The sequence below is a fragment of the Neopelma chrysocephalum genome, unplaced genomic scaffold (assembly GCF_003984885.1).
Source record: "Neopelma chrysocephalum unplaced genomic scaffold, ASM398488v2 Primary Assembly neopelma1_22, whole genome shotgun sequence".
Classification (NCBI taxonomy): Eukaryota; Metazoa; Chordata; class Aves; order Passeriformes; family Pipridae; genus Neopelma; species Neopelma chrysocephalum.
Window position 1 is genome coordinate 1595301 of NW_020897689.1, and position 12316 is coordinate 1607616.

At 40.6% G+C, this 12316-nt stretch overlaps 1 protein-coding gene across 2 annotated transcripts; it reads left to right on the plus strand.

Moving 5' to 3' along the window:
* Nucleotides 1-106: 106 nt before the first annotated feature.
* Nucleotides 107-11983, plus strand: TMEM64 (transmembrane protein 64). 2 transcript variants are annotated; one of them, XM_027680863.1, is made up of 4 exons: nt 107-949; nt 1794-1880; nt 6320-6475; nt 9396-11983. In XM_027680863.1, the coding sequence occupies exons 1-4, from the start codon at nt 203-205 to the stop codon at nt 9591-9593; spliced, it is 1188 nt and encodes a 395-aa protein (XP_027536664.1). In that variant the 5' UTR covers nt 107-202; the 3' UTR covers nt 9594-11983. The 2 variants fall into 2 exon arrangements, with proteins under 2 accessions (XP_027536664.1, XP_027536732.1); XM_027680931.1 differs by having other exon boundaries at nt 1794-1884; nt 9396-9504.
* The last annotated feature ends 333 nt before the right edge of the window (nt 11984-12316 follow it).

Sequence of the window (12316 nt, forward strand, 5' to 3'; positions counted from 1 at the left end):
GGCGGCGAAGCGCGGCTCCCTCCTCCCCGCCCTCCCCGCCGCCGCTTCCCCGCCCCCGCCCGGCCCTCGGCCGGGCTCGGCAGCCGGGCCATGGCAGGGCGATGAGGGAGCGGCCGCCCCTGCCCGCAGGCTGCGTGGGGAGGCGGGGAGCGAAGGGGCCGCGCGGCTCGGCAGCGCTGGAGCCGCGCGGCGGCGCGGGGGGATGCGGGGCGCGGGGGCCGCGGCGCTGCAGCTCCTCTCCCGGGCCGTGAAGCAGGCGGCGGCGCAGGGCGCCCGGCAGGACCTGGGCCGCTGGCTGTCCCGAGCCGGCAGCGGCGGGGACACCGTCGGCTTCGTCCCCGCGGAGGCGGCGGGGTCCGGCGGGCTGCTGCTCGGGCCCTACGCGGAGCAGGACGGGCTGCCGCCGGCCGACCTGCTGCTCTGCCAGCTGCCTGAGGCGGGCGGTGGCGGGCACGGGCTGGCCGAGGGCCGGGGCTGGCGCTGCTCCTGCTGCCTCTTGGGCACCTGCTGGTGCAAGAGCTGCCTCATCGTGTGCGTCCTGGCCGCCCTCTGCTTCGCCTCGCTGGCCCTGGTGCGCCAGTACCTGCGGGACCTGCTGCTCTGGGCCGAGAGCCTGGACAGCCTGGCCGGCGTGCTGCTCTTCACCGTGGGCTTCATCGTCGTGTCCTTCCCCTGCGGCTGGGGCTACATCCTGCTCAACGTGGCCGCCGGCTACCTCTACGGCTTCATGATGGGCATGGGGCTCATGGTGCTCGGCGTCCTCGTCGGCACCTTTGTCGCCCACGTGGCCTGCAAGCGGCTGCTGGCCCGCTGGGCACGGACCAGGATCCAGGGCAGTGGGACGCTCAGTGCCATCGTCCGCGTCGTGGAGGGCGGCAGTGGCCTCAAGGTGGTGGCTCTGGCGCGGCTGACGCCGATCCCCTTCGGGTTGCAGAATGCCGTCTTCGCGGTGAGTCCCAGCGTGGGCCGTGCGGCCAAAGAAAGAGGCACTGGCTGGAAGGATGTCTTTCGGCATAGTGGTTGCTGTCACTGGTGGAGGTTGCCTGCTTTCCTGGGAACAAACCACGATTTCTCTCTCTTTTAACAATAGTAAAAGAACCCCCCTCTGCCAAGGTGCTGTGTAGCAAAATCTGCAGAGAACTCAATGGTTACAGAGTGCCTGGGTTTTTAAAGTGATCCGAGTGGGAGGAAAAGTCTTGCCAGATCTTCCTAAACTACTTAATATAAGTAGTCATGTTGGAAAGAAAAAAGTGGACAGATTAAAATTCTTGCTCAGTGTGGTTGGTGTTTATGGCATGCATCTGGCAATCCATACAGGGTGTTAAGTCTACGCACACAATCGATGTCGCAGGTTTTGGGCAGAGGAGTAAGATGTAGCATCAGACCTGAAAAGGGACAGTACACCAGAGGTGTACCACTGAAAGTTAATTTAAATTTTAGTTTGAAAAAGGGTTAGTCTTGCTTTTCTTTATACTTTTAGACGGAGATTGGTACATTCATTAGTACATTCAGTAGTACATTTTTACATTCAGGAGAAAGCAAAGAAGAACATAAAGGGTATTCTTTTTGAGTACTGTCATGCTGATGGTGGTGGTTTCAGACCCTCATTGCTTCCCCTGTGCTTTGTCTGAAGGATCTGATTTTGGCTGTGTGTTACACCTCAGTTGTATCTGCTAACTTGGTGAAATCAAAACAAAACAAATGGGATTGTGAAATATTTTAAATGTTTATCAGTAACTTAGAATTTCTTTAATGTAAGTAACCAAATGTTTTGGTCTGCCACTTTCTTACAGCACACCTTCCTTCCCCTGTCTGCTGTTCTGATCCTGTTCCCTTCTGAAGGCTTGCTTAATTTTGACAGAATCATCTGGCTGCTTTTAGTAGGTCACTGGATACCAAATTTGTTATTTAAGAAAAAATTAATCCATGCAATTTTGGGGGGGTAACACCCACGTCAAATATCTAAAATTGCTGTGTATAAAACTCTCTATACTGGGGCATTCATCTCCAGAGCTGTGATCTTTGTCCATAAGAGCTGTAGCAACTTGTAATTTCTTTTTAAGCAGATCCTTGAACCATTTCCTTGTTAAGAGTGAGAAACTGAACAGCTGAACCTCTGCTGTTTTGTTTATTAACCTGTATTACTGCAGGACTGAGGAAGCTTAGACTTGTCCAGCTGGGAGCAGTCTCCCCTGGAGCCCAAGGTCCCAGTGTAGCAGTTGAAGCTTCTGCTGTACTGTGACCCTCCTAAAGTGGGGAAACCTGTTGTGCTTCAGTTGTTCACAGCTTCAGGGTGTCAATTGAAGTAGTCAGCAGATGTTTTAGAGTAGTATTGGATCTGAAGAACAGGCAGAGAATTACCAAATTAAAATTATTTCCTTCCTGGCATAACCATTCTGTTGGAAACACAATTCAGCAGAGTATTTGGGCCAGTCCAATATTAAAATGATACTGTAAATCAGTTGTTTGTATTCTCCATGTTCTGCAGGCTAAATAATTTTCATGCCAAGTGGAAGGTTTCAGTGTTAAAATAATGAACAGAAAATGAGTTGAATCCAGAATCTTGAGTATACCAAGTAACTTGGATGTTTCCTGGTAATATTAGTTGGGTTACATTTTTTACTCCAGATTTAGTACTTTGTAGCATAGTCAAATAAAGCACAGTGTGCTCAATGTTTCACTGAGGACATTTAATAGGAGGTACTAGATCGCTGAAAAATAAAATGTTGCGTGCAAATTTGGGAATTCAGTTTCTCGCTATGATTCAAGTTGAAGTTATGTATACCTGCACAGACCAAGGTGTCATTTCTTTGAATTCTCACTTATTTGAAAACTTAATGCTCTTTTAAAATTTAAAATGCGTTTTCCCCTACTAGCAACTTCAGCAATGAATTTGAAAAGAATTGCTTTTGAAAGGAAGTGATCCTAAGAAAGTTTACACATCTGATGCTGAGAATACTTAAATGAGAAGGAAGGAAGGAAGTGACACATGAGGTCAAGGCATAACCTTGATGTGAGCAGGGTCATCTGCAGGGCTGGGATTAAATGTTTCTACAAGCACTTGTTCAGTGGCGCGTACCATCTGCTGAGGGTTTTTGGGAGATTGAATTGCAGGAGGTGTAGAGAAAGATGGAAGAGCTTCTTAACATTTGATTAGTGAGGGGATCATATTAATTGAAACATCACAAGAAGAAAATTAACACAAATTCGTTAGAGTCTCGCCAGCCAGACGTGAAGATCTTGCTGCTTATAAGGTCATTCTGCTGCTCTTTGAGAAAGTGCTGACAGTAGAACGGTGGGGTAATGCATTTCCTTGCATTTCTGGAATACCTAGAAACTTGTTAACTGAAAGCATGTTTGTACTTCTCTTTGAATGGGTTTTGCTTGATTGTCACTCCTCTGATGCCAGGGTGGCCTGGGCTGCTGGAGTGGGCTGATAGCCCTTACTGACGTGTTTGTCCATGCACAACGCTCTCCCCTTGGCAGCTCTGGGTGTTTTGAAGGCATATCTGTAAGGAGGCCTGGTATGCAGGTTATCATCTCCTTCCCACAAGTAGGTTCATGGAGCGAGATTTGTGCAAACTGGTTATTTGTAGTGCCAGATGTAGGTTACATTGGAATTCATCCTTCTTTTTTTCCCCCTCTTTGAGAGGGGTGTCACATGGAAGAAATAATCTGACTAAGAAACCTGAGTGTTCAAGTGTGCATCTCTGGTTCCAGAAATGCACACAGTGAAGTCAGTTGAAGAAAGGGTACCTGCTTTGCGAGAATATGCAGGCTGCTTACTCTGCTTGTTGGAAAGTTGATAGCTGGTTTGTTTTTTTATTCACTATTTTTTGTTGTTGTTTTGTTTTGTTTTGTTTGTTTTGTAGAGCATCCGAGTTATCCTTAGCTCTCTCACAAGGCCTAGTGATCCAAAACACGGGGATTCATAAATTGAGGGGAGATAAATCTGTTGCAATCCCCAAAGGCATGTGAGCCCCCAACAAAGTCCTGGCACCAGAGTTTATTCTTTGACAGCGCTGAACCAAAAGTGTCAGCCACAAAGAATATACTAAAGTGCAACTGGACAGAGCCTGTCCAAGGCTTAGTTGGAGAGTTTCTGGCTATTGTTACCAAAGCAGTTAGGTAGTTCTTAATTATATTTAAATACAATTTAAATGCCATTCTGTAGTGGCCCATAACACAGTTGCATCCATGCTTGCTTTGGGATTTCACTGTTAATTTTTGCTCTATTAGAAATAGAGCTCTGGTAGCCTCAATTGGGCAGCTTGGCCATGCAGATGCCAGTCTGGCAGGTTCATAGGGCAGGTAAAGATCCTAGAAAGGAAAGTATGAAAAGCTGCAAGTTTTATTGATGAGTTCTCAGGTTTCTTAGGCAGGGGTGCTGTCTGCTTCCTGTGCCTTCTGGGGAAAGGAATAAGACTGTAGGTCTAAACCTTACAAACCAGGATTTAAAAGGGCATCTCAAAAAATGTTTCCCCCTTTCCCTAGCTTTCATTTCAGTGGGAAGTACAAGCTGCAGTTCAGTGTATCCAATGGCAGTCTCCCCTTCATTTGGAAACAATCCCTCTCCTGGCTCAGGAGGTCCAGTTGTTTCAGGACAGATCCAGATGTGCAAACATGTTGCTCTGCAACCAAAGTGTCCTTAATACATATACAGAAATGAGAGAGGTGCCAGGAATGTTAAAACAATCTTTGGGAAGTTTCCCAGCTCCATTAGATTTAATGATAGTGTTCTACTTAGCAAATCTTGCCTCTGCATTGGTATTTCAGAGATTTTTAATCGCAGCTCCTCCATTCCCTTGGCAAGATGGGAAGTTTGGGCTGTGCATTCTTATTACATGGCCCAGATTACGATAATGTTTTAAAAAAAAGTCTTTTGAAAGCAATGGTCAAATGTAAAGTTCTGACATAATTATGTAATGCTTTTTCATAATAAATCTAAATCTTGTATAGAGAGGGAAATATATTATTTTTGGTGCATATTTTTGGTATATGTTTCAGTCTGTGGGAAGTATGGTTTGCAGTGTGAAGTTTAGAATTGGTTTATGGGATCTTGTCCCAGTGAATTAACTTAATCTTTATGCTTCATTACATTCTGCTCCTCAATTGCCCTTCCTTCCTCCCAGAAACTTTCCACTGATGGTGCATAGAGCTCTGAGAATTCAGCACTGTGACTTTCACAGTAACCAAAGTTTATTTTAAGAATAGCATGATGAAATGAGTAACTGCTGCTATTCTCTGGTCTTCAACATTGTACAAAACTGTCAAGGTCAATAATTTCCATGTAGGCTCCCAGTGTTAGGGCTGTTCTTAATTAGATCTTGTTTTATTATGATGTGATCAACTGAATTGTTTGGAAAATTTGTTAGATTGCTTCTTTTCAAGATCACCCTTTTCATACTCATTTTTAACTCAATTTCTTCTTGTTTTCTTTTTGCTTGTATAAATATCTTTTGACCTCATGACTCTTGCATTTAATATTTCCCAATGGTTGCTGATACTAATTTATCTGGTACTGTATATTTTGTACCGATATAAACTCATATGTCCACATAATGACTCAGAATGGAAATTTCACACCATAGAGAGGAAAATATCGAAGTATTAGTAGTGTTTTTTCTAGAGAAATGAACAAAAGCTATAGTCATGTGTGCTGTTATGTTCACTAATTGAAGTGTGATGCAAAATACCTTTGGTAAAGAATCTTAATGATACCCACGTATATCAGTACAGATATAGATAGGTATTGCTCATAGGGATCATTGATAGATATATGTGTCTTCTTGAGCTGTATAACCTCCCTTGCAGACACAAATTGTATCTGCCATTCTGTTTGCCAAGATCATGTTTAAGACAGTGACATTTTGAACAATTACCTCTTGTATTATGTGCCATACGTGTAAAATCCAAAGCAAATAGATTTTTGCTTTAGACCTTTGCATTTGATAAAGTAATTTCTTCCAACAAATAAATTCTCATAAATTCAAGGGCTCTATTCACCCTGCAGAAATAAATACCTTCAATGAACAGTGTAATTGCATCCTTAGTTAATGACTTTTACACAGAGATGTTGTGTAATGCAAGGTGAAATGAAATAAAACCTATTAACTTTAAAAAGACCAGATGAAAACTAGACACATACTGTTTTGTTGTACTATCTTCCCACTGAGCATGAATCTAAGTTTCAGTGAAGGAATGTGAGAAATTCTTTCATGATTTTGCAGGGATGGTTGTGGGAGCAGCAGTCTGGTTGTTTGTACACACAGACTGTGTAAGAGCTGTGCTTGATTTCTTACTCTGAATTTTTACTCAGATTACAGATTTGTCACTACCCAACTACCTGATGGCTTCTTCAATTGGGCTGCTTCCTACTCAGCTCCTGAACTCATACTTGGGCACTACCTTGCGCACCATGGAGGATGTGATTGCAGAGCAAAGTGTTAGTGGCTATTTTATATTTGGTTTCCAGGTAAGTTAAAATAATTACTTTCATAGATCTTGGAAGCGGTAGTGTCAGTCTCTTTGTGACCTCTGTTGACTGCTAGATACCCAGAAAAATAGGTTTCCAGTATACTGTTTTCTTCTGATTTTGTTTTATGCTGTTAAAAAAGTTTAATTCTCTCATACCTCACCATGACACAAAGCAGAACTTACTCAGTGTTCTCTTTTTCTGACACAGTTTTGGTAAGCTTCCTTTTCTTGCCCTCTGTGGTAATCTCCTGCTGAATTTTAGAATTGTCAAACCCTACACAAAAGCTCATGTGCCACCATCTGTGAAGTAGTGTGCTCAGGGTGTGTAGGCCCAGCACCCGTGCAATGTTCACTGTTAGCACTCAACATCCCCATTTTGCATAGGTATTCAGGACTAAAAGTGCTGTAGAAATATAATTTTGCTAATGCCTAAATCAGAATACCCTAATTTTACAAGTGAGTAAATTAATGAGAAGTATATACTACCTTTACTTGACCTTAGCTGATGAAATAATTCGTCTATAAATCTTGGGTGCAAACCTTAGGTCTGAGATCATTAGGAGCATAGAGGTTATGGGTATTTCATAACTAGATTATATATTAAAACCTCCTCTGACAGTGTCAGTACTTCAAGCTGTGTTTGACTAGCAGTTACCATGGTTTGCAGACTTTCAGTAGGTACTGCAGTCATTTATATTCCTCAGTTTTTACATTTATAAAGCTGATGTTTAACAATGCTAACAGAAAAGTATGTCTAGGACCCTTTTAAACGTAACTTCCCCCCTTCCCCTGATACTTGTGTGCTCTTAAATAGAACATACAATTTATAGGCTTCATAGAACAGGGTTATGAGTATTAAAAATGCCTTTCTAAATATGGGGTTAATAGCCTTGATACATCAAAGAGAAAATAAATGGTTATTTGATCAGCTGTCATTTTAGTCATGAAATGTTATTTCCAGGGTAGTAGTTTTCAGTGGTATTTTCCTTTTTTTTTCTTTTCTTTTTTTTTTTTAATGAGATTTACTCTCTGCGGATTATGTAGGTTGTAACATAACTGTTGCTCAGGTAAGTGCTAGCTGGATAGTCTGAAAGTTTGAATAGGAGTACTGACCTCCTTGAGAGCAATCCTTAGGATCTGACTGAATAAGTGAAGGGGAGGCCTTTAGTGGAGGAATTATTTGTGTTCTCCCGCTGTCTCTCAGACCTGGTGCTTTGCCAGGCTGAGCTTTGATTGGACTTTGATTTAGTGTATAGCTCTGCAAATCCTTCACATTTATGGTTGTCTGTGTATAAATATATATATTTTAAATATTCATCTAGAGAACTAGGTTTCTGGTAGTACTATTTCTAAAACCAATCAAATTTAAATATTTGGGTAAGCTTTTAGAATAGGATTTTTCCTATGTATTCAGAACTTGGTGTCCATAGTCTCATTTTGACTCTTTTGTTGACCATCTTTTAAAATGTATAGCTTGAATTGGTGAAAGACATCTTTTTCATCACAAGGATAGTCAAGCAGTGGAGAAACAGATTGCCTGGAGAGGTGGTGAAATCTCTATCCTTGGAAGTTTTCAAGACCTGACTGGACAAAAGTCCTGAGCAAACTGTTCTGATCTTGCTGCCAGCCCTGAGCAGCAGGTTGGGCTAGAGACTGTCAGGATGCCTTCCCTCTGCAGTTATCTTGCAACCATACTTGCCAGTCATCTCAGTGATATTTTAGCATCTTGTATGCCATGCTGGCAGATGTTTTAAGCAATAGTCCTCAATGCTAAAGAAAACATACCCCTACCAATTAGTAACAAAGTTCAAATTTTGGACTCAGAACTTTAGATTCTGTTATAAGCAATATAACAGCAATATAATATCCTTGGTTTTTTGAAAGGAAGTTGCCGATTCCAGCTAATTTCATGAAGCATCCTTAAAAAAAGATAGATAATTTACTTTTTTCAGAGGGCCTCTTAGTAGGAGACAGCTTGATTTTTATTTGAAGATTTTATCATTTTTATTAAGGAGGATCTCAGCTAAAAAACTTGACTGGTCTCTTATTGAAATCAAAATGTGCTTCTGAAGAGTGCAGTGCATGCCAATGTCACTGCATGAGTAATTTCTAAACAAAAATTGTCCAGGTTTATTTCTGATGATTTTTGTGCTGAAAGTTTAAAAATTCTTAGCGATATAACTTAGAGCAAAAATCTGAACTAAACCCCTAGTTTTTGACGGTATTTCCTCCTTAAACAAATGAAAAAACCCCACACCATTGACATCCTGTCTCTTCCCTGAGCCATCCTCCAGAAACCAAGTTCTTCCCATAAAGACTGCTGTAAGTCACTTATAAACTCTGATTCTGTCCTGTTTAGTCCTGATATCCAAGAAGCGCAGTAGCACTGGTGCTCTCTGCTGCATTCCACACCAGAGGGGCAAGGATAAGTTTTATTTCCTTTGGTCTGCATCATCCTCTGGCTGTGCTCTACTGTTTTGCAAGTTGCAGGTACCCAGTACAATTTAAACCTGTTATTCCCTTGGTACATGGAATACAACCTCTTTGAGTTACAGAAGCACACCATGTCGTTTCTTTGTGGAAGCCTTATTTCCAAGAGAGGAAGTGAAAGAATTGCTTTATAATAAGTGTATGGATGTCAACAGAAAGAAAGAAACTATCTTTCCAATTCCTTTAAATATTTAAGTTCTATGTAATGTCTATGTTCTGATACACTGGTTATGCTGTTAGCATATGTAGGTTTAGAGCTGCTCACTGGTTAAGTTCATCTCCCTTCTAATATCTTGCCAGCAAAGCATTGAGCCAACAGATACCTTCATGAATCTTTGCATCGACAACTTACTATTTTGTTCAGATCAGTTGCTTTATATTCATGCCTGCAACCTATATAGCCTACAACACTCTTGTTTCATTTGCAGATTGTCATAAGTATAGGACTCATGTTTTATGTCGTTCACCGAGCTCAAGTGGAACTGAATGCAGCTATTGTAGCGTGTGAAATGGAAATGAAGACATCGCTTGTTAAAGACAGTCAGCCAAGCCTCACTGGTTCAACCACATACTGCAACAAAAGGACAGTAGCATTCGCTGGAGGAGGAGGTGTCAATATTGTGTGATTTCAAGTATTAATAATTAAGTAAGGTTTTGTGAACCTGAGCTATCACCTAGAAATATATATGGACAATTGAAATAGATTTTTTAAAAAAATTGCAAGTGATTACAGGTTGTACTGTGGCACAAATCAACTGACCAGCTTTTCAATTGCACAGGGGTGACTTCTAGCAAGAAAAGGAAGATGGCAAAGTAACTTAAGATGTAAATGCAAATTTGGCTGCACCTTTGGTCATTTATTATGCCTGTCATGGCCTGTAGTCTGCACTTTAGTTTTTTTTCCTTTGCTCCTATAAACTGAGAAATGCTTCTATAAACTGAGAAAAGTAGCACAGAGGTAAATATTTTTCTGCTTAGCATTATTTATAAGGCTGAATAACTATATGCAGTAGAATTTGATTACTGATAAAGATGAATGAGAAGGTGTGCAATTCAGTGTGTTATTCTTGAATGTGCTTTTGATTTGGAATTGCTTCCAGAAGTTGGAGTGTATTATTTAGCTAATAATGGGACCATTTGGCTTTTTCTTCATTTTGATTTAAAAAAATAGAATCCTATATAAAGTTTTGGTTGAATGTATTTTTCTAAGGCATTACAAATGTTTCAGAGCCATTATGTATTCACACAAGCTTAAATCCTACATTGTGGGACTGAAGTGCTCTTAAATTACATTTTAAGTTACACTGTGTAATATGCAAAGTACAAGGGAAAATGCAGAAGTTGGATTGCAGTGACTATTTGAAGGAGACTTCATTGGTTTTGCCACCTTGGTGATTGTAACAAAGGGCTGTTCCACGTTAGTCCTATTTATAGTATTTTTAATTGCTAAAAGGATGGAGTTTTTCAGCTCACATGACTACAGGTAGTAAGATTTCGAGAACAGGGAGCTAAATCTCTCCTTTAAACAGAATGATGGGATACTGGCAGTACTAATTTTACAAGAAGGTGGCCTTTATTTTGTAAGTGAATCTCCCCTCCCTTTAAAAAGCTTTAAAATTTGCTTTGGTTGGCACGTTTTTTGTACAAGTTTTACATTTTTTAAAAGATGCAATCTATTACAAATTTCATCAGAGTGAAGAATCGAAAACTAGAGATTCTCCTTGGAAAATAAATAATCCAGTAATGGAGGAGGACAGCAATGTCTCTGAGACTCAGGAATTCTGATTCCATTTTTGCAAGACAACACTGTATTGGATACCGCTCCTTTTACATGTGCTGTGGACTGTTTTTCACTGAGTTTGAATAGACTGGATAACCTGATAGTAATTTCTGTGTGTATAAAAGGAAAACAACAATAATGGCTGAACACGATGTTCTGTACGTGCGATTTCATGTAGATATACATAGCAATGTTCAATTGCTCAAACACAGGCAAGTCATCTGATACAAAAATAATGTAAAGTATTGCTTATTTTGTAGTTATTTTGTGTGAATTTTTAAGGATGCCTTCAGGCTTCAAGACTTTATGTTATTTTCTAACAGTACGACTGTGCCTCCTTTTTGTAAGGTTGTTTGTAGGGTCCAAACATTTTTTTCTTCTTCAGAATAGCAGGTCTTCAAGGTTATTGGGAAGCAGAGGTCTAGTAGCCTCTAACAGCCTTACTGAGAGGACGTGTGGTAGTCGTGTAACTGGACATCTACGCATTCTGTCGTAGTGGAAGTTCCATTTTGTTCTTTAAATCTGTGTCCTTTGCAGACTGGTGTTCTTGGGTCTTGTGACCTAAGGAACTGAACTAGTTAAATGAAAACAACAAAGTTCAGATTGTCTCCTTTCTGTTGTTTTGGGGCTTGAGTTTTTTTTGGCTTTTTTTGGTTGGTTGGTTTTTGGTTGTTTTTTGGTTGGTTGGTTTTTGAAAAGGCAATCTGTATACACCTGGAAGTGTTCATTTACACATCTCTGCCTCTGACAGCTCCTGTGTGAAAACAAGAGAGCCAGATAACTTTTTGATGGCGTTATTTGTCATCATGGTATAATTAAGTCCTTTCTTAACTGAAGGGTGGGGTTTTTTGTTTGTTTGTTTTTCTTTCTTCTAAAGAGCAATCTTTCAATAATGAACTGATCTGAACTTTGCTCCATCTTGCCAAATGAAATAGTGTTTTGAAGAGGGTATCTCTTTCTTTGCATTTTTTAACTAACTTAAGGTTGCGTTGATTATTCGAGACATTTCCCAAATACGTATTTTGAAGTGCTTTTATTTCCATGACATTTTGTAACCAGAGTAACTTCACTATGTGAACACTTTTGTAGTATGAAATTAGTTCTTAAGACTTTTGCATTTTGCTTGATACTTGTAATATTTGTGTACAAGTTAATGGGAAATGTGCATTAAAAGGAACTTTTCTGTACCATGCCAATCATAGTTTTATACAATAAATTCACTCAAATTTCTTTAAAGGAATATGTATTAGATTTTTAAGTTGCTGTGACATAGTTGGAAAGAAGGTGCAGTGGAGTCTCATCTTTATGTATGCATACAAGGATAGTTGCCTACATTGAAGGAGTAACAAGTTAGGCTTTAAGGATGAAGTCAATGGGTGGAGAGTTACTGATGAGACAAAAACACTTGATTTTTTTTTTAATTAAAGACATGCTTAATTCTATTAAATGCTTTCAAGGTTAGGTATTTGCAGCTGGCTTTTTGGTAGAAGAATAAGCATATATGTGCTTATGAGAAACATGCTACTGAACTGAAAGAGCATTGATATTTCTGAATGTAACAGTAGTAAA

Excerpts from the sequence above, each read along its gene's own strand:
- TMEM64 (XM_027680863.1), top strand. The coding sequence starts at position 203 with ATGCGGGGCGCGGGGGCCGCGGCGCTGCAGCTCCTCTCCCGGGCCGTG. Across the intron at positions 950-1,793 it reads TGCAGAATGCCGTCTTCGCG|CACACCTTCCTTCCCCTGTC; the intron begins GTGAGTCCCAGC and ends ACTTTCTTACAG. Across the intron at positions 6,476-9,395 it reads ATTTTATATTTGGTTTCCAG|ATTGTCATAAGTATAGGACT; the intron begins GTAAGTTAAAAT and ends TTTCATTTGCAG.